General features: G+C 37.3%; 1 protein-coding gene across 1 annotated transcript in view; it reads right to left on the bottom strand.

Annotated features, from left to right (window-relative positions):
• The window catches only part of nf1b (neurofibromin 1b), a 129,921-nt gene that overhangs the window by 87,299 nt on the left and 19,210 nt on the right, over window positions 1-23,412 (bottom strand). The window contains 14 exon segments of the mRNA XM_056467217.1: window positions 7,440-7,651; window positions 7,818-7,999; window positions 8,076-8,192; window positions 10,011-10,094; window positions 10,176-10,298; window positions 10,880-11,019; window positions 12,362-12,703; window positions 14,366-14,449; window positions 15,548-15,621; window positions 17,804-18,050; window positions 20,620-20,743; window positions 20,821-20,900; window positions 22,524-22,637; window positions 22,724-22,858. Of these exon segments, the coding sequence (XP_056323192.1) occupies window positions 7,440-7,651; window positions 7,818-7,999; window positions 8,076-8,192; window positions 10,011-10,094; window positions 10,176-10,298; window positions 10,880-11,019; window positions 12,362-12,703; window positions 14,366-14,449; window positions 15,548-15,621; window positions 17,804-18,050; window positions 20,620-20,743; window positions 20,821-20,900; window positions 22,524-22,637; window positions 22,724-22,858 (2,058 nt within the window).

Raw genomic sequence — 23,412 nt, 5'->3', positions numbered from 1 at the left:
TTCCAGTGTACATAAAGTGACAAGTGACAACACAAAATAATCTGAAAAAAAAAAAAATAATAATAAAAAATGATGAACATTAAACAGATGCGGTTAGTGAAGAAACCTGGATGTTGAGTTGTATGTACAGATTGTTATAAATATACAGGTTATAAGGTACTGTGTACAAGTGCGAATGTAGAGAGTATTGCATTGTATATTGATATAAGGTGCTGTGTACAAGTGCGTATGAGAAAGTATAGCACATATTTATTGCACAGTAGGGGAATATTTAACTGTTCATAAGGTAGACAGCTTGAGGAAAGAAACTTTTCCTGTGTCTGGCTGTTTTTGTGCTTGGTGCTCTGAAGCGCCGACCAGACGGTAACAGTTCGAACAGGTAGTGTGCTGGGTGTGAGGCGTCCAGAGTGATTTTGCGAGCCCTTTTACTCACTCTGGAAGAGTACAGTTCTTGAAGTGTAGGAAGGGTTGTGCCAGTGATTCGTTCAGCAATCCGGACTATTCGCTGTAGTCTACGGAGGTCAGTTTTGGCAGCTGAGCCGAACCAGACGGTGATTGAAGTGCAGAGGATGGATTGGATGACAGCTGAGTAGAACTGTACGAGCAGCTCCTGTGGCAGGTTGAACTTCCTCAGCTGACCAAGGAAGTACAGTCTCTGCTGGGCTTTCTTCACAATAGAGTCTATATGAGTGTCCCACTTCAGATCCTGAGAGATGGTGGTGCCCAGGAACCTGAATGACTCTACTGCAGCCACAGTGCTGTTCATGATGGTGAGTGGGGGGAGTGCAGGGGGGTTTCTCCTGAAGTCCACTATCATCTCCACTGTTTTGAGCGTGTTCAGCTCCAGGTTGTTGTATCTGCACCATAACGCCAGCCGCTCCACCTCCTGTCTGTATGCAGACTCGTCACCGTTCTGGATGAGGCCGATAACAGTAGTGTCGTCTGCAAACTTAATGAGTTTGATGGAGGGGTCTTTTGCAGTGCAGTCGTTGGTGTACAGGGAGAAGAGCAGTGGAGAAAGAACACATCCCTGGGGGGCACCAGTGCTGATGGTGCGGCTGTCGGATGTGATTTTGCCCATTCTGACTAGCTGCTGTCTATCTGTCAGAAAGCTGGTGATCCATTGACAGACAGAGCTAGGAACAGAGAGCTGGGCCAGTTTGTACTCAAGCAGTGATGGGATGATGGTGTTAAAGGCAGAACTGAAGTCCACAAACAGAATCCTTGCGTAGTTCCCTGGTTTGTCCAGATGTTGTAGGGTATAATGCAGTCCCATGTTGACTGCATCATCCACAGACCGGTTTGCTCTATAGGCGAACTGCAGGGGGTCCAGCAGGGGTCCAGTAATGTCCTTCAGATATGCTAGCACCAGTCTTTCGAATGACTTCATGGCCACAGATGTTAAGGCCACAGGTCTGTAGTCATTGAGTCCTGTGATCTTTGGCTTCTTTGGGATTGGGATGATGGTGGAGCGCTTAAAGCAGGATGGAACTTTGCGCTGTTCCAGTGATCTATTGAAGATATGTGAGAAAATGGGAGCCAGCTGGTCAGCGCAGGTTCTCAGACAGGCTGGTGAGACACCATCTGGCCCTGGTGCTTTCCTTCTCTTCTGTTTACTGAAGATCTGACGCACATTTTCCTCACTGATCTGAAGAGCAGGGGGGGAGAGGAAGATGGCTGGAGGTGTTGATGGCTGTGTAGGGCGATGGTCCGGGCTGTGTTGATGTGGTGTTGATGGCTGTGTAGGGAGATGGTCCGGGCTGTGTTGATGTGGTATTGATGGCCGTGTAGGGCGATGGTCCGGGCTGTGTTGATGTGGTGTTGATGGCTGTGTAGGGAGATGGTCCGGGTGGGTGTGAGGTGTCTGGTCATAGGTGTCAAACCTACAGTAGAACATATTCAGCTCGTTTGCAATATGTTTATTGCTGTCGATACTGGGGGACGGTGTCTTGTAATTAGTGAAATCTTTTAAGCCTCTCCACACTGATGCAGGGTCGTTAGCTGAAAACTGGTTTTGCAGCTTTTTGGCATAGCTTTTCTTAGCCACACCAATCTCCTTTGTCAGTGTGTTCCTGGCCCGATTGTACAGGATCCTGTCACCACTCCTGTAAGCATCCTCTTTGGCCTGACGAAGCTGTCTGAGTTTTGGTGTGAACCATGGTTTATCATTGTTAAATGACAAGTAGGTCCTGGTAGGGATGCATAACTCCTCGCAGAAACTGATGTATGATGTTACAGTCTCTGTGAGCTCGTCCAGATCTGTGGCTGCAGCTTCAAAAACATCCCAGTCAGTGCATTCAAAACAGGCTTGTAAGACCTGCTCTGTGTCGTTGGTCCATCTCTTGACAGTCCTTAATACTGGCTTAGTAGTTTTAAGTTTTTGCCTGTAAGTTGGTATAAGATGAACCAGGCAGTGATCGGAGAGTCCTAGAGCTGCTCTGGCGACGGAGCGATATGCATCCTTTATTGTGGTGTAGCAATGGTCCAAAATTTTATTGCCTCTGGTGGGGCATGTAATGTGCTGTTTGAATTTAGGCAGCTCATGTGTGAGTTTTGCCTGATTAAAGTCCCCAAGTATGATAAAAGCAGAGTCCGGGTGTTGTTGTTCTGTCTCTGTGATCAGATCAGCCAGCTGTTGCAGCGCAGTACTCACGTGTGCTTGCGGTGGAATGTAAACACAGACGAGAATGAACGAGGAAAACTCTCTTGGTGAATAAAACGGCTTACAGTTAATGAAAAGCACTTCCACATCAGGACAGCACATCTTCTTTAACACAGTTACATCCGTACACCACCTTCTGTTGATGTAAAAGCATGTCCCACCACCGCGCGTTTTGCCCGTTGACTCCGTATCGCGATCTGCTCTGTACAGCTGAAAGTCCGGTAGGTTTAATGCGCTGTCCGGAATGGCTTCGTTTAGCCAGGTTTCCGTGAAACACAGGACAGCAGAGTTGTTAAAGTTCTTGTTTTTGCATGTGAGCAGAAGTAGTTCGTCCATTTTGTTAGGAAGAGAGCGGAGATTCGCCAGGTGAATGCTGGGCAGCGCCGTTCTGAAGCCGCGCTGTCTTAGCCTGATGAGCGCGCCGGCTCGCTTCCCACGCTTGCGCGTCTTGTAGCGTTTCCACAATGAGGCTGCTCCGCCGACTACAATGTTCCGCAAAACGCCACAAAAATCAAAATCCAGTTCTTGATTAGTTGGTGTGCACTGCCGAATGTTCAGCAGCTCGTCCCTGGTGTAACTGATCGTGTTTGACAAACATAAAACAGGACAGACTAACAAAAACAGTGCAAACACTGGAGAGCCCCACGCCGAAGCGGCCATCCGCGGCGCCATCTTGATGATGTATATTTGTAAATATACATCCTTCCCTGTCATTTTGGAGCACAATATGCTGCCTTCTTTACCAGGGATGCTCATGCTCGTTTCAACAAGACAACGCAAAACCTTATTCTGCACACAGAGTCCTGGCTGTGAAGGAAGAGGATACAGGTACATGACTGGCCTGCCTGCAATCCCAACCGGTCTCCAATAGAGAATGTGTGGCGCATTTTGAAGTGCAAAATGTGACAACGAAGACCACGTACTGTTGCCCACCTTGAGATTTGTTAGCAGGAAGAATGGGACAAAATTACATCTGAAACACTTCATCACTTAGGTTTCCTCAGTCCCTAAGTGAAGTGTATTTATAAACTAATTTCGAGAGGATCACATGCTTGTGATTGCTTGCGGCTGGTCCAGCAATATCCAATTTATAATTGACATCAGACGATTCATAAGCCACAATAAATACCCTAAGTTCCATATAACAGCCATCTTCGTATTGAAGAATCCCCCCTTCCACCCCTACTCCTCCTCCTTTCCCAGATGGATGAAACTGTGGCCCAGTGGTTAACACTGTTGCCTCACAGCAAGAACGACACTGGTTCTAGTTATTTCCAAGCCAGCCAACGTTCCTGTGTGGAGTTTACACGTTCTCAATAGCCTATAGCACATAACGCTATTGAACTAATATCTCAAAGGGAGCTTATGTTAGCCTAATTTGCGAGATTTAAAAAATAAAAGACATTTTAAAAAAGGAACAACACTCAAATCGGCAACAAATAAAACCTTTAAGCAGCGTGTGTCAATCAACTGCTGCTGGTGAGTGAGAGCGCGCATAAGATCGCAAAGCCGGTATAGATATAACCAAAAGCAAGCTCATATTATACATATTTCATTAACAATACTTAGCGAAAATTCCTTTAATTTTACCCCTCAAATATAATTTTTTTAGTTGCACCATTAGGAAATCAGGGCACTTTAGAGCCCTGCAATACTTTGTAATAAAATAAAGTTATTAACCAGTATCTTTCCCAGAAAACCGCTTTCGGAATGTTTTGTTTAATAAGGAACACAAGAACAGAAACTAAAAAATGATCAATTCTGCTCGGAGTGAAACGAATGGATTTTTTTCTACATTATTAAGCCCTGCTACATATGGCGATACAACGATTTTTCTGAAAAAGTGGATCGTGCAGTAATTTTTATCGTCCACAATCAAATATCGTGTTATCGCACAGCCCTACCTGTGAGATGTAAACTCAGACTGACATCAACATCTATAAATTAGCAAAAAAAAATTAAAAATTCATAATAATAATAATAATAATAATAAATTAATTAATTAATTTAAACTTGCAACTGTAAAAAACGGTCTTCCACATATCTCTCACATTCTGTTAAAAATAGTTTGAACGAGAGAAAAAAAAGTGATACCCAAACACTATTTTATCTCATTTCAGATAGAAATAAAATTTGTTCTGGTTGTATTGTTTATGTTTTAGTGAACTACAGAAAACCAGAATAGACAGTGATCCAGAAAGAGAATGATAATGATACAGACGAACCCATAGGATTTAAGAAAAAAGACCACAATTTAATATGCAAATCAAACCAAGAAAGAAGAAGAGCATTGGCAAATCAGTATGCAAATAATCATTGTTTGATTTTGACTAGCAAACACTGTACTATTGTAAGGCACGGGAAGATTTAAAGCTTTAATCTGACATTTGTTGAAGGCAAGACACCTCAGGTCAAAACCATGTTTAGATTTTGGCTTTTTCAGTCTAATGATTAAAAAACATTGAAAATATGAAATGTTTCTGTAGACTAAAGCAAAACCTTTGAGTTTCTGCCTTCTACCTTTGAGATCCTGCGCTTTATGGCTTACTTTTATGTTTAATTTCATTTATTTGTATTCTTGTGCAAATAAATTAATTAAATACAATACATTTCAGTTACAATACACAGTTATAAAGTCATTTTCTTAAAAAGAGTTTATTTTCTCCTGCAGTAGACATTAATCTCCACTTCAACAGCACTTAAATACACCAAACCATAGTTTTATTCATATTTAAATTCTGAAAGTGTGGGATATGTTCATGTGCAATTTGCTTAATTGTACAATATTTTAGTACACAAAAAAGTGTGAAAATTAACTAGCAATCTTAAGTGTTTTCTATAAACAGTAGTGGATTATAAAATTGATTTCCAAAATCCCCTTTCTAAAAACATCTGAATCTAAACCTTTTGAATCCGATTTCATCCAATGTTAAGACTTTTGTGTTAGAAATACTGTAAGCACAAAATTATTCATACATCTGTCAAGTTCTGACTACTTTTATTTAACCAGCAAGATTTTTAGTTTTTTGTGACCAAGAATGACACAGACTTCTCTCAAAAGATAATAAGACCATGTACAAAAGGGAGTGTTATCGCGGAAAATTCTCAGCTTTTATTTACATTTGAACAGAAACTTTAAGTCAGAGTTTGCCAGGGGTGTGAATATTCTGGCTTGAATGTATGTGCAATTAGCTCATATTTAATTAAATATTGCATCAATTGCAATTTACAAATAACATTTCAGAAAACCAGTAAAACAAAAAAGTTTGTAATTCTTAAAATAATCAACCAACTTGGGAAGTATGGTCAAAAGTATTGGTTAATTTTTCTATCATGTTAACCTGCAGTTTCTTGACTTCAAGCTAAAATAAGTGAAAATTCAAGCATGTTTAGAACAAACAAACAAACAAAAAAAGTGTCTACAGAATTGTGAAGAATGTAGTTTGAGTATCTGTATGATATACAGTTGAAGTCTTAGAATTCAGTCTTAGTAGAATTCAGTCTTAGAAGTCAGTAGAATTATTAGCCTTCTGAATTATTAGTCCCCATGTGTATTTTCCCCCCAATTTCAACACATTTCTAAACATAATAGTTTTAATAACTCACTTCTAATAACGGATTTATTTTATCTTTGCCATGATGACAGTAAATAATATTTTACTAGATATTTTTCAAGATACTAGTGTTCAGTTTAAAGTGACATTTAAATGCTTAACTAGGTTAATTAAGCAAGTTACGGAAATTAGGAAAATCATTGTATAACTATGGTTTGTTCTGGAAACAAAAAATATAAACTGCTTAAGAGAGGCTAATAATAATGATGTTGAAAAGTTTCTTGCTCTGTTAAAATATCATTTGGGAAATATTTAAAAAAGAAAGAAAAAAAAAAAAAAATCACAGGAGGGCGAATAATTTTGACTTCAACTGCATGCAGCTGAATTAAATACTGTACAGAAATTGCAAAAAAATGCATACAGAATTGTGAAGAATGTAGTTTGAGTATCTGTAGCTGAATTAAATACTGTAGAGCAGTGGTCCCCAACCACCGGCCACAAACTGATCATGGTCCATGGATCAATTGGTACCGGGCCACAGAAGAAATCATTAATTATTTCTGTGTTATTTATTATAGTCTGAATGATCTTTTATTTTGAAAAATATTTTATTTGGAAAGTTTCTTTGCAAAGGGGAAAAGGACCAGTGAAGGACCCATGAACTACCAAGGAATAGATCTGCAACCCATTTGTCAACAATTCAGGTGAATCCAGCATGTCTGTGCAAGAAGATCAACTGCTGGAGATCGCAAAAGATGGCTGCCTTCGGGGCCTTTCACATATTGTGTCCTTTTTGCGTGCAAGTTCATTATTTCCAATGGAGGGGCGCAGCTTTCGCACGTAAATTGGGATCGATGCACGCAAGTGACGCGGCGCGCTTGCACTTTCCAGGCGAACCTAGCTGAAAACATCTCTTTTCAGAATGACCCGGGCGCACCACGAGTCAAGTGACTGATCAGCTTCATACCTTGTAAGGTATATACACATTTCTCAGACAAACACAGAACTCAAACACTGTACTGCTTTTTAAATGTTTTGTTTTGTCAGCTTGTCATTCTCTGAGACAACTGTTGATGGTCGATGATCTACATACATATCTCACCCCTCCCCAAGGCCACGGTAAAATTGAAAACTGTCAAACTTTGACCAGTCCATGTGATAAAAAGGTTGGGGGCCACTGCTATAGAGAAATGGTACCCAGATGATCTCCCTAATGTACTCACCCACTGTGAACAGGGCACCACACTGGCCAGGGCCATTGCGATGGGCAGCTCACCCTGATCTCCCATCATGGTGACGAGCTCCACCAGCCTCTCGAAGCGGTCGGCCAGAGCCGTCTCTGCCAGTGTATCGAACTCTGTGCCCTGCTGGAGGATCTTAGTCAGCACTTCCATGAAGGTGGCTCTGGTCTGAAGGTCTTTATGATAACCCAGGCCTTGGGAACAGCAAAGACGTATCATGAGTTAAATAAAATAAAATAAAATAAAATAAAATAAAATAAAATAAAATAAAATAAAATAAAATAAAATAAAATAAAATAAAATAAAATAAAATAAAATAAAATAAAATAAAAATAAAATAAATGTCTTCGGTTCTCCCACCGATAGAGTGCATCAGGCCGCTGTCAACATTGGCACTAAGCAGGTTGGACATGGCCAGGATGGTGCAGTGGCGTAATGATGCCAATCGCCTGGACATCCCTCTCTTCCTCCCGACCACTGGCTGACCCTCATCCTCCACCTCGCTGCAGTCATTCAGCAGGTTCATGAACAGTGTAAAGTACCTGTGCAGAACAGCAGGGTCAATTAAGGACACACAGGGGCTATATCAGACATTACAGATCATGTGGAGAGCTTTACTTTAAGAAGAGCTGAGATTTGGCCTCCATCAGCTCCACTCCGTCACCTTCCTCTGGCTGAAGAGGCAAACCGGCCAGAAGAGACACCACCGCTTCCATACTCGCCTGATCCAGATCCCTGACCACACAAAACAACAGAGCAAATCTGCAAATCAAGCAGATAACGCTAACAAAATCAAAGTCATGAATTCACCATTATGAATTCTTTTCTTTAGGTTATTGATCTAGAATGTCATTAGCAAGAATAAAAAAACTATTTGATTCTTTTATTTCAACTGCAGTTAATATTGTAAATAAGATCAAGCAGTATTGGCAGGATGTTTTTAACATATTTATTATTTTAAAGATGTGTTGTAGGATTAAGTGCGTTCTTGGTTGTCGTTGTTTCTTTGTATTGTGTATTTGTGAGTCTAACCCAAGATAAATTTCTCCAAGAATGATAAATAATGAAGAATTTTTCATTTAAATTTTAGAAGATCTACATATCGTAAATGAATTTAAAAATAAATTTTATACTTTTTCAAAACAAAATTGCTAACTATTAAAAAATATTGTTTTTGCAATTTTTACAAACATTTACAAATATTTTTAGGCTTTTTTGGGTGGGAATGTAGTTGTTAAAATTGTAACTGTGCAGTTTGTTTATAAGGATAGTGCCTATTTTAAATATTTATCATTTCGGAGATTCAGCACGTAGGCGGCCATCAGCCTGTCATACTATGCAGAGCAAAGAGGGTTGACGTTCTGCCACAAGATGGCGACAAAGAACCCATAATCTGTACTTAAGGGAGATACTCAGCGTTTTCTTTTCATATTTCAAACTACAGCTGAACAAATCATTATTATACTGGTAAGTGACATTCTAAGTCGATCTCTCTCTTTTGTATGTTGTAGTGCTGTATTTATTCCATAGTAATCTGCTAGTGTTTGTGTTGCTTTGGCTTTTTCGGGGTTAATTATTGTGATCTACCGATTGCAACAGAGAAATACTGGGAAATCTCAGTAGACTAATGGTATTTCATGCCATTCAGCCTCATAATCGTAAAATTTCAGCAAAATCACCTATTTAGTCATCACTTTAGACATTACACTAGAGAATCATTTAAATAATAGCTCTAAAGTGGTGTTTGTGAAGTAGCAACGGTTTCTGCTGTTCTGACGGTCAGCTGCAGATGGGAATGAACAGTGGAAGAATTTTTCTTTTTTTATACTTTTTTTATATACACTATGTTGTCAAACTGTTGTTTAAACGCTATATCACACTTGTAGCAGTGTATATAATATTACTGTATATTATCACCAATATACAGCCATATCGCACTGCTACAAGTGTAGGTTTTTTGATGAGAAATTTGGCTATTTCAGTGCCCTATAAAAGGTTAAAAACAGTCTAGCATTTGATGCATGTGTAGCGGATACTCGTGAGATTACTTAAAAGAATTTCACCCTTATAATATATTTATAATCTAGCATAAGTCTAAAAAATAATCCAGTATAAAAAGTAAATGTATATATTCACATTCGTGTACCATTTAGACTTCATTTGGGTGATATGATTATATAACATTAAAACGTCCCCTAAAAGGATATTGCACCAATTAGCAATTTCTCATCTCAGTGATATTCTTTTAATTACATATGATCAACAAAACAAAGATTCTCTATACGTAGGAATTCTAAAATGGCCCAAACACTTTATTTCTTTAAACATGTTTATATCTTTAAAAAAACTCAATTTGCTTGTGTTTCACATCAAGTTTTGCTCCTTTAATAAAATACTAATTTCCTTACAATTAACGCATGCATCTCTTCAGAATAAAAACAGACCTGAATGAGTAAGAAAAGGTGAAATGAAAGACTTTTTTGTTCTTGTACAGCCAAGCTCGGAAACTTAATGCAATCTGAATAAACCCTCTGCATTCACAACCTGTGTTACCTGGTGAGGCATTTGACATCATCATCAGCAGCCTGGTTGGAGGTTCCCATCACCCAGTCTGTCAGATACTCTACCATCTTATTCCTGAGACACACACAAATCTGATGAATAAAACACACCAGATATTCTGACAGTACTAAAAAAATAACAACACAAACACAGTACCTGAACTTCATCTCCTGGCAGAAGGACAGATCATCTCTGCGCTCCATCATGACCTCCACCAGCTGACACAATTTGGTTTTAATCTGGATGGCATGAACCATGTTGCCAAGAATACGCACATACCTGAATATGCAGCCACAAACAGAGTGGTTTAAACACACAGAAACCAGTACTAAGGAAAACAAAATTGAACTCTTGTCAAATTAGCAAAAAACAATGTATACTTCATGTCATATCATTAAAAATCTAAATTACAAAATTATTTGAAAATAAACTTCTATTTAGGCCATTATTTTATAGGTAAAAAAATTTATTTCTAACGATAATAATTAGATTATTTCATTTTTTTGTAATAAAAGTAAAACATTTGATGTAAAGAATGTTTTAAAACGTATAATAAATCAAAAAAGAAAGAAATACATTTACAAACGTTAATTTCATTTATTATCTAAAAAATAATTGGCTGTTCATTCTGCTGTTTGGGGATCAGTACGATTTTTTGTCAAGAAAGTTCATTAATAATTTTATTCAGCAATGATGTCTTGAACAAATAACAAATGACAGATAAATTATTTATAATGTGACAAAATGTTTTCCTTCAACTTTCCATTCACTAAGAATCCTGAGGATTCACTAAGGATTCTACAAAACGTTAAGAAGCAAAATAAGAAGCAAAGGTAAAACTAACAGAGCAATTGACTCACCTGACCAGGTTGAGCATCATGGTCTCAATGCTGGCTTGCCCCAGATGCTCTGAGCTTCCTTCTGTATGGTTGTCCAGAAGGTTCTTCATGATGGCGATGGTCTGCTCCACGAACTGTGTGTTGGTCTCATTAATTGGCACCTTAACATAAGTACACAGAAACATGAGCTCTAAATCATCCAGCTCAACGTATATATAGGTACATTAGGGGTGCGCAATATTTATGCAATTGTATTAACAATGTGGAGAGCCAACATTACCCACTTTAAACTCAAAAGCAAAGCAAAAAACGGCTCAAAAACATTAACAAATCAAGTGAGTGATAATGATTCAATTGTCCGTTCAAAAAGACAATTTGTTTGTTTGTAAACGATTTAACTGTTATGAACAATATTTACCCATGACAAGCATAAACTAGCCAATGTACCATTGCAAATCAAAAAGTATCAATCTAATTAAACACTTATAAAGACTTTACTTTCTAAATTACTGAATGAATCATTGTTTTTGAACAATTCGCTTGAATGAATGTTTCACAAATCTCGCAGATAAAGACTTCACTTGCTTATTTACTGAATGAATCAGTGTCTTTAAACAATACTCTTGTTTGAATGAACGATTCAGTGACTCCCCCAAAAGATTTCACTTACTTAATAACTAAATGAATCAGTGTTTTTGAACAACTCTTTTGAATGAATGACTCAATTATTCACCCATAAAGATTTCACTTGCTTATTTAATATATGAATCTGTGCTTTTGAACAATTCTCTTTAATTAACGATTAAATTACACAGACTCCACTTGCTTAATTACTGGATGAATCAGTGTTTTTGAACAATTCTCTTGAATGAATGATTCAATGACTCACCCATAAAACCATTACAACAGCATTATTGAATGTTTTTTTTAACTGTAAATGTTGCCAAGTACTGGTGACTATGTGTCACATTTACAAGTGATCTAGCAGTTGCAGATCACTGGAGAACTACAAATCTGCCACTGAAATGAACTTTACATCCCTTCATGCACCTCACACACACACCAGTTCCATATCACGCTTGATTACTTACAGCTGGAAACTCATCATGGACTGATAACCTGGACTATACATTCACCTCTCATACATACATACACACACAAACATTGTTGAGTCTTGCTATTCTGTAGCATTACGAAGCGATAATCCTGTCTAGTCGGTCTTGCTACCTGTACTGACCCTCCACCTGTTTTTGACTACAATCTTGGATTACCTTGAGGCTCCTGTTGGACCATTACCTGCCTGATTACTCTTATTAATAAACTGTGTGTGGATCCTCAACTCCATTTTACCTTGACCTTTTAAAAAAATCTTTATTTTAAAGAGTCAATATACTTAGGCTGAATTAACATTTATATTTTTAATAATTTACGATTTCATGGGTGTTTAAATCGAGCTCTTTTAACAATTACTCCTGCATCTCTAATGTGAAGTGACAGTCTCACCGGCCCCTGGGCATCAAAGAATCTGCTGATGCTGTTCTTGAGTTTGTTGAAGAGCATTGGGTAAAGCACTGGACTGAGCTCCAGCCCCACCAGGTCTTTGACATTAGTGCGGATCTGATGGCCTTTTTCGTGACTGCACACCATCAGGGACAGAAGACGGTCTAGAAAGCGGCCGAGAGGTGTCTCTGGGCTGCCCTCACAAGAGCTCATCGACACCATTGAGCCCTTGCGGTCATTCAGGGTGCCCATAGGAGGACTGTAGGTGGCCAGAGCCGACACATGCCTCTGCTGCAAACACACACCGCCCAATGCACACAAGAAGCCCGTCATATTAATCCATTCCTGAGGGAAGAGACGAGCGAGATTTAAAACCTGAAAATATTACACTGTTAAACATTCTTCTTATTTATTTATATTATATATAATATAATGAATATATAATAATATAATGAATATTTTATATTACATACACACACACACATCTCATTCCTATTACACATTTATATTAAAACTGTACTTTAATTTTAAGCAAATAAACTACAGATATTAACTAAAAAAGTATGGACAGAACTAAACTTATATAAAAATCTAAATTTCTCACATTCATTTTTTGAATATTAAAAATATATATTTGTGTTATATATACACACACACACTGTATACTTCTTGGTATATTATATTATAAATATAAAATAATATGTTTTTGTTATTTTACTAAAATTGTATATTCAATGAACGCAAATATAAATGTGTTATGTTTATATATATATATATATATATATATATATATATATATATATATATATATATATATATATATATATATATATATATATATATATATAAATTGCATTTTTAATTTTCTCTCAAATATCAAAACTTTTATTTATTTAAACTCTTCAGTTAATGTAATTAAAAATAGTATAACCAAAAAATATATTACATATAATAATTAAATAATATAATACTGCTTATAGAAAAACAAACGACAATTTATAAAACATGTATATGTGGGTTTTATCATAATTTATTAATAAAATTACATGGATGGATGGAAGGAAGGAAGGAAGGAAGGAAGGAAGGAAGGAAGGAAGGAAGGAAGGAAGGAAGGAAGGAAGGAAGAAAGGAATGGATGGAAGAATGGAATGGATGGATAGAAAGGAATGGGATTGGATGGAATGGATAAATGGAATAGGATTGGATAGAATGGGATTAGATGGAATGAGATTGGAATCAGAATGGAATGGGATTAGCTTGGATGGAATGGGATTGAATAGATGGATAAAATAAGATTGGATGGATGGATGGAATGGAATGGTATTGTATGGATGATAGATGAATGGATGGAATAAGATTGGATGGATGGATGGAATAGAATGGGATGGGATTGGATGAAATGAGATTGGATAGATAGATAGATGAATGAATGGAACAAATGGGATTGGATGGATTGAATGGAATTGGATTGGATGGATGGATGAATGAATGAAATGGGATTGGATGGATGATGGAATTAAATGGGATTGGATGAACAGATAGAAGGAAAGAAGCAATGAAGGAAAGAAGGAAGAAAGAAAGGAATGAATGGATTGTGTGTGTTCTATTGTATATTTCGTTAAGAAAATGACATGGATGGATAGATGAAAGCAAGAAAAGAATGTATGGTTGGAATGGGATTGGATGGAATGAGATTCCATGGAATGGATGGGATTGGATGGATGGAAAAGGATTAGATGGAATGGGATTAGATCGAATGAGATTGGAATGGGATTGGGTGGAATTAGATTGGATGCAATGGGATTGAATGGATGGATAGAATGAGATTGGATGAATAGATGAATGGATGGAATGAAATGGGATTGGATGGATGGAATGAAAGGAAGGAAAAAGTAATAAAAGAATGGATGGATTGTGTGTGTTATTTTGTATATTTTATTAAGAAAATGACAAATATTTATTTTCCATTGTGTCTATTTACAGGTGTTGCATGTATACGTGTCTCACCTGACCGTCTTCCAGTTTCGTTTTCGGGTGACTTAAAATTAACTTGGTTGCATGTTCCCATTTGGCATGTGTGTCTTCCCAGGCCTGAAATGACCAATCAGAACAGTTCAATTCTGCCATCTTTATTTACTCTCTCTCTAAATTAGACCACAAAAGAAAAGTTCACTTTTAGGCAAACAATAGAAACAGCACACTGAGTACTCAACTGTGAAAACCAACCACATTGTTTGGAAAACAAATCAAGTTTTTGCATATGTTAAAAAGCCCAATTCAAAACAGTGACGTTAAAGGGATAGTTCAAACTCAAACATTGAAATTGTGTCAGCATTTACACATCTTCCACTTGTTCCAAACCTGTTTGCATTTTTTTTTCTTCTACTGAACATAAGAGATGATTTTTGAAGAATGTTGTAAAACCGTAGTCATTAGGAAAATTTTCATCCAGCCATTTTTTACAAGCATAAACAAATGATTCATAAACTAAATTGGCCGTAGTGTATGTGTGTGAATGAGTGTGTATGCATGTTTCCCATTTCGGGTTGCAGCTGGAAGGGCATCTGCTGTGTAAAACTTATGCTGGATAAGTGGGCGGTTCTTTCCGCTGTGGTGACCCCTGATGAAAATGAGTGAATGAATGAATTAGTTGATCTATGTATATACACTTCTCTGACTAACTAGAAACATAATTAATTAAGAAACATGTGCCTTCCTAAGAAAAACACATTAAGCATTACAAGAAGGGTAGAAGCAAGGGAAAGAAGATAAACACTGATCTCAGGCTAGTCTCTGTGTGACACTCTGCAGCAACCCGTTTTCGGGATGACTGTTGGACCTGTTCTTTGCAAAGAATAAAATCTTTTGGAAGTAAACCTTGTAAGGCTTTGTCTCTTGATCAGTAAGACTCTCTTTATTGGAAACTTGCCACGACACTATTGACTTCCATAGTATTTTTCCATACTATTTTTCACAACTATGAATAAAAATGGCTACCTGTTCACAACATAATAAAAAAAAAATCTTGTGTTCAGTCAAAACCAATAAATAAATAAATAAAATGGACCACAAGAACGATGAATAAATGATGACACAATTTTTCATTTTTGGATCAAACTGTCTATTAATAATACAATCAGAACAATGCAAATGTGCTCGCCAGCAAACTAGAACAACTCTAAAACTGACCTCTGTGTTTCCAGGGGTGGGAAGTTCAATCTTCCGAAGCAAAGCCATTACTCTCTTCTGTAGAGCTGAACGACCTAGAAAAAAAACCCTGCATATCACATACACTAATACTGGCAGACTTGATGAATATTAGCTAAGGCTGTAACAAAAATGCTTTTATTGTTTAACAATGAGTTTTGCTTAAAATGTATACAGTTGAAGACACAGGGTACCCCCGGGACCCTCCAAATGAAATTCAAGGCTTTTCAAGACCTTTTTAATACCATTTTAAATGAAATTCAATGCCAACTTCGCACCCATTCTGACACAAGTATGAGGGGAAGATGTCAAATCTGTATAAATTTTGAACCCTAGAAAATAATTATGTACAAGTGTGCTACTTGAATTGAATAAAACATTTTATTTCCATTATTAGTTATATTTAATACATACGAAACAGTGTGGTCGTCCACCCTGTAGCGAATATGAAGGTCCAACTTCTTACTTTTTCATCACTAAAGACCCACATCACCTCTGTCCGCAGAGTTGGTGTTGAGCCACAGCAAGATAGGATGTTCCTTGGCTGTGGTGGCAATGCTTCTAATGTAGAAACTTCTTCATTACTGATAGCCAAAGCTGTTTCAGTAACCGAAGAGGTCTCCGGTGCACAGAACAGCACAATAGGTGGTTGGCGCTGACGAGCAGGACTACAAGCGGTGCGTTTGTTTGGCATCCCTCAAATGGGAGTCCAGGGCCGTAACACCCATCGTCGCTAGCTTAAAAGATTTCCGGCACCAACAGCAGTAGGCCTCGCGGTCATTTCCTGGCACAGGCTTGACCCAAACGTAATTCTGATTCCTTGGCCACAGCGGATTAAACCGACACGTTCCCACTGTAGCCGACAAACTAGGCTAGCGACTATATTGTTCTGTACCTCACTTGCCTAGTAACCATAGTAACGGGTGCGTGAGGTGCACTCAACGGTACGCTGCACGAATTTTTAATTAGCCTAGATTAGTAACAGTTAATTTTGTTACGGTATGAACTTAATCGTAGGAAAGGCAAAGGACTCCAAATGAATAAAATAAGACCTTTGTAACGAAATCCAAGACTTTGTATACCAAATTCAAGGCTATTAAGACCTTAATTTGAGATTATCAAATTTAAGACTTTTTCAATGCTTTTAAGACCCCGCGGGTACTCTGAGACAAAATGATTAGCCCTCCTGTCAAGCTTGAATTCTTTTTCCAATATTTTCCAAGTATTGTTTAAATGGATAGACAATTCTTTTAGCACAATAGTTTAACAACTAATTTTAATAAATTTATTTTGTCTTTGACAATGGCAGTGCATAATATTTTACTAGTTATTTAACAAGATACTAGTATAAGTGTGATTAAGCAAGTCATTGGACAGCAGTGATTTGTTCTTTAGACAATCAAAATGTATTTGTTAAGAGGGCTAATAATATTAACTAGTGCTGAACAGTATATCATTTGAGCATCGATATCGCAATGTGTGTATCTGCAATTAGTCATGACCGCGTATGTTTTTAGTTCATTGTAACTTATTAAACTAAGTTAATCATGTTTTAACTTAATTTTATAAGTTACGCAAGCTGTTTGAAGTCAGTTTAACATAATATAGAGGGTATTTACAGGAATCATAAAGGTAATTTCAACAACTTTTTAAAGACCTTGTCAGAATATTTTAAGACGTCATCGCCACTTCAAGTTCTAATCAGTATCAAAGCTTTAACTTATTAAACAGTTGTAGTTAAATCAATTAATGGAGCACAACCATGCAACAGAACTCAGATAAGCTTAGGACAGTGGTGCCACTGGGGGAGGAATTTAGGACGATTTAAGAGCCCACGCATTTTGGGGGCCCCCAGAGACATTATCCAGAGCCCACGACACGACCTGAAATGTGCTTGCTCAGAACCAGGAATTAAAATTAAAATAAAGTTTAGCAATTTAACATTTCATTCAAATTCTAAAACATTTTTTGGTAAAATCATAATACACTTTTCCTTAAGTGAGAGTCTAAATGAGACTTTTTGATAATATTTTTATTTTTATTTTCTAATCCTAACACAAAATATTAAAAGGTTAATCAATAGAAACATTAGCATATATTATATATTAGCAATAGAGCTCATATTCACCAAGTGTGTCAATATTAGTGAACGCAGTTGTACTGTGCTGCCCTCTGCTGGTGTCAATAGCAAAAACATCACTCCCAAATGTGAAAACAGCTGAGTTTGATGAGACAGACCTGTGACCATCATGTTACTGACAGAGGCAAACTCCATGAAGGTGTTGTAGTTTGGCAGAAGAGACTGCACTGGGATGTCTTCAGCACCGCACCGGATTTCTGCCTCCTCACACAGGTAACGGAAGCAGGACATGGCCACTAGAACGGCCTCCATGTCTGGACTCCACAAGAACATGTAGAGACAGACCTCCAGCTTGGTCTGCGCCTGCCGGCAGGTGGCTATGTTGCTGCCCACTGTGGCCCGATCCTGATGAGAAAAAACAACAGATACAAGAAAAAATAAAGTATGTATTTAAATATGTACATGCTTTACTTACACTTTGTTTTAAAAGAAACATTTGTGCATAAGGAGCCATATTGTTATAATCAAGGTCACTTCTTCCTTTCTCACAGCAAGAAGGTCGCTGGTTTAAGCCTCAGCTGGGTCAGTTGGCATTTCTGTGTTGAGTTTGCATGTTCTCCCTGTGTTGGCGTGGGTTTCCTCCGGGTGCTTCAGTTTCCCCAACAAGTCTAAAGACATGCGCTATAGGTGAATTGGGTAGACTAAATTGTCCGTAGTCTATGTGTGTGAATGGGAGTGTATGGGTGTTTCCCAGTGTTGGGTTGCGGCTGGAAGGGCATCCGCTTCGCAAAACATATGCTGGATAAGTTGGTGGCTCATTCCGCTATACACATATACACACATATACACACACACACAATTAAATAGTAAAAAAAAATAATAATAAACCGACAGTATAAAAATAGAGAAGATGATAAAATACACAGAAAATATACCGAATGTAATAGTAAAGTTATAAAGACTATATTATTTAGAACAGATGAGTTTTAAGTCTGGATTTGAATAGAGGGAGAGTGCTAATGTTGCAGATGTCAGGAGGAAAAGAATTCCAGAGTTTGGGAGCAGAGCGACTGAAAGCTCTGCTCCCCATTGTGCTGAGACCTAATCTAAGGGAGCGGGAATGAGTAGTGATATAGAGGAGATCAGATATATAAGGTGTTGCGAGGTTATAAATGGCCTTGAACGTTTGTAGGAGGATATTATATTCAACTCTGGGTTTGATTGGAAGCCAGTGCAGATCTCGATATTGAATTTACAAAAAATGTTGCCAAGTGGAAAGAGATAGATTAAGAAAAGAAGAGTCCCGGGGAACACCTGTGGTAACTGGAGAGGACTGTGACCTGAAGGTTTTGTGTTGTATGAACAGATTGCAGCCAGAAAGATATGAGTGAAATATATATAATTATTTTTCTTTCCTCTTTTATATGTCCTATGGATGTTTTTGGTTCTCTACATGTATTTACAACCATCATTAGCAGCTAGAAATAGATGGACTATCATGAAAAAAAACTTTTACAGTGCATATCTGTGCAGTATCACTGTAACTCTGTGCAATGCTGTATTAATTGTTGCATAAATAATAAAAAAAAAAAAACACTTCAGTCTGCTTGTGTAGTCAGTTGATTTAGCATTCATTTTTAGCATACTGGAAACAAATAATTATTTCACATTCTGAATCTGCTTTTGTGGAAATTTCTTGGTTCATATCCTGGTTCGTTTGCAACAGAGAACATGTCATGTTGAGCTCACTGTATTATGGGACATGTTGAACGTAGTTTGGTATATAAAATAAAAATTCAATTCAATTCAATTAAATGAAAAAAATTTAATTACACCGTAAATTAAATTAAACAAAATATAATTTAACTTTAAAAGCTCATTTTAAAATGTAAATATTTTATTTATAATGTACATAGCGTAGATGTGGATATGTTTCAGATAATAAAAAGAGAAGAAAAAAAAAACTTGGCACGTCACAGAGTAATTTGGTTATACATTTGACATTTATACTACTATAACTACTACAGTTGCAACTACAACAACTACTATTATTATTACTACTACTACTACTACTACTACTACAGCAACAACAACTATTACTACTACTACCACAACAACAACAACAACAACAACAACAACAACTACAACAATTACAACTACTACAACAATTACTACTACTACCACTACAACTACTACTATAGCAACAACAACTACTACTACTACTACTACTACAACAACAACAACAACAACAACAACTACTACTACAACAACAACAACTACTACTACTACTACAACAACAACTACTACTACTTTTAATACAACTACTACTACAACAACTACAACAACAACTACTACTACTTTTAATACAACTACAACAACAACAACAACTACTACTACTACTACTACTACTACTACTACTACAACAACTACTACTTTTAATACAACTACTACTACTACTACAACAACTACAACAACAACAACAACAACAACAACTACTACTTTTAATACAACTACAACAACAACAACTACTACTACTACTACTACTACTACAACAACTACTACTTTTAATACAACTACTACTACTACAACAACTACAACAACAACTACTACTACTACAACAACAACAACTACTACTACTACAACAACAACTACTACTACTTTTAATACAACTACTACTACAACAACAACAACAACTACTACTACTACAACAACAACAACTACAACTACTTTCAACACAATTACTACTACAACAACTACAACAACAACTTCTACTACTACTATAACAACAACTACTACCACTACCACCAACTACAACAACTACTACAACTACAACTCCATGCAGTTTAGTATCTAACAAAATACGACCACATTACAGCAGAGGAAACCGTGAAAGGATAAAAAAGACGAAATTTATGTTTGTTCAATACTAAGTTTAAACATTTACCCCCGTGTGTATGAGCGAGTGCTGGCTCACCTTATTCCTGAGAAGGAACTTGTTTCTGCAGATGAGAATTTCTCTCAGCCACTTCAGAATCTCAGTACTGCTGACCAGAGGATGACCAAACAGATTCTTACAGATGAAGTAAAGCACCTGAGAACTGAACCCACAACAAACGATCTCGATCAGTCATCGAGTGAGATTCATTTCTGTCCGCATCTGTGAACTGGACTCTACCTGATGTCCCAGAAGGTCTCCATAGGGGCGTCTGGGTTCCACAGTTCAATGCTTTCAGGCTGATGCAGGACCAGCAGAGCCTGACAAACAGATGATTACATAACTCACAGTTAACACAATGAAACTGAAATATCTGACTTTGATATTATACCTTAAAAAATATATAGATGTTCCACATGGAAATTATTTAAAATTACAACATTTATGTGAGCACTCCTTTTATTCATTTTCCAGGGCTAAAACCTTGGCTTACTGTGGATTCCATTAGGAAGGGCTCATCTCTATGCCATAAAGCATTTGGAGGGTCCCTCTGAAGGGATTAGGGAATAGGGATGAGTCCTTCCAAATTGAGTACAGCGTATGACACCCAAACAACTTCCCTACTCAAAGGATCATGGTCCGAAATGTCCATCAGTTGTATTTTTCAAAATCCTTTATTCCAAAGGGCCCTTCAAAGCGGCTAGTATTGAGCACTTTATTGATATGTCCCGTTTGGAAGGCACAGTCAAATGTAAAGGATTTGTACTACTGGTCCAGTAAGGACAGATTTTCTCATTCCCAGTGAGATTTTACATTAGATTGGATGAAAGTAAATGGAAGGAAAAAAGGGATGGATGGATGGATGAAACTGAATGGGATTGGATGGATGGAATGGGATTGGATGGATGGATGGATGGATGGATGAAAGAAAGGAAAGGATGGATGGAAGAAAGGAATGGATGGATAGGATGGGATGGAATGGGATGGAAGAAAGGTATGGATGGATGGAATTAAAATGGAATTGGAATGGGATTGGATGGATGGATGGATGGATGGACTGAAATTGGAATGTGAATGGGATGGGATTAGATGGAATGGACTGGATGGCTGGATTATAGATAAAATGAGATTGGATGGATGAATGGAATGGAACGGGATTGGATGATTGGATAGATGGATGGAAGAAAGGAATGGATTGAAGAAATAAATGGATGGATGAAAGAAAAGAATGGATTGATGGAATGGGATGGGATGGAATGAATGGATGGATGGAATGGGATTGGATGGATGGGAGGAAGGAAGAAAGGAATGGATGGATGGAAAAAAGGAATGGATGTAGGGAAAAAATGGATGGATAGAATGGGATTGCAATTAGATGGATGGATGGAATGAAATTGGAATGTGAATGGGATGGGATTAGATGGAATGGACTGGATGGCTGGATGATAGATAAAATGAGATTGGATGGATGAATGGAATGGAACAGGATTGGATGATTGGATAGATGGATTGGAATGGATGGATGGAATGAAATGGGATTGGACGGATTGAATGAAATGGGATTGGATGATGGATGAATGGGTTAATAGATGAAAGGAAGGCATGGATGAATGGATGGAATGTATGGAAGAAAGGAAGGAATGTATATATAAAAAACTGACATGGATAGAGAGACAAACAATTGAAAGGGCTAAAGTAGGTTGTTTTGTACTTTATATTGCCCATTTTTGCCTATTTTTAGTAGATGGCATCAAAATGAAAACTCTGGATAAATGAACAAAGTAAAAGTGGATAAACAAAGTGAAGTGCAGCAAGTTTCAATAGTGCGGTCAAGTGATACAGCATTGTTTAAAATATTTCAGGATCATTGTGTATCAAAATATTGATGCTATTGACAACAGACTCACAAAAACTCCAGAGATAAAGAGAGGTAAAGTCCTCACCTCCATGGCCTCCTGGGAAATCTCTCCCATGTTAGCGAGAGGCACGAGCTGGACGAGGCCTGTAATGAGTTCCGCTGTGCTGCTGTGAACCTCCAGACCTTGTTTACCTGGATTCTGAATCATAAACACACGAACCAGACAGTATAAGCACAGTAGCAGTATTAAATGTAAGCCAGAGAAGCTTCATCATCCTCACTCACATGGAGCATCAGTTTGGGATCCGCATGGATGAGTTTCACCAGAGCCAAGAGCAGATACTTCAGACTTCTGGTGTCCAGATCAGTGGTTTTCTCTTTAAACTTCAGACTGCTCATTTTCTCCTTAAACGTCAAACTCTAAGAGGAAGACACAGACAATAACATCTCAGAAAAGTTGACTGAAAGTTTTGTTAGACTATTTTTTTTTTTACTTTTATTTAGAAACAATAGATTAGGTTTACCAAATTTAACAAGGAGTGGCACTTGGAAAAAAAGTTCATTAGGTTTTCCAAAATTTATTGTATACGCAAACTGGATTGACTTCTGAAGGATCGTGTGACTGAAGACTGGAGTAACAATGCTGAAAGCTCGGTGCTCCTTCACAGAAATAAAATATATTTTAAATATAAAACAACTAAATTGTAATAATATTTCACAATACTACATTTGACAATTAGATTTAATATTTTAAATACAAATGCATTGCCTAAATATTGCCATTTAATAATTTTGTTATTGAGAAAATGACAATTGATTAATTTAACAAATATGTTTACTTGTTACGATTTATCCCATCATTTGTAAAGTGCATTTATTGTTTGCTAACATTTGTTGTAAAAAAAAAAAATCTATTGTAAAAAACAAACACTATTACAAAACTAATTGTTATAAATCATTATCCTTTTGTAACA

The sequence above is a fragment of the Danio aesculapii genome, chromosome 10 (genome assembly GCF_903798145.1).
Source record: "Danio aesculapii chromosome 10, fDanAes4.1, whole genome shotgun sequence".
Taxonomy (NCBI): Eukaryota; Metazoa; Chordata; class Actinopteri; order Cypriniformes; family Danionidae; genus Danio; species Danio aesculapii.
The sequence above is the reverse complement of the archived record's forward strand: the minus strand, read 5'-3'. Positions and strand labels throughout refer to the sequence as shown.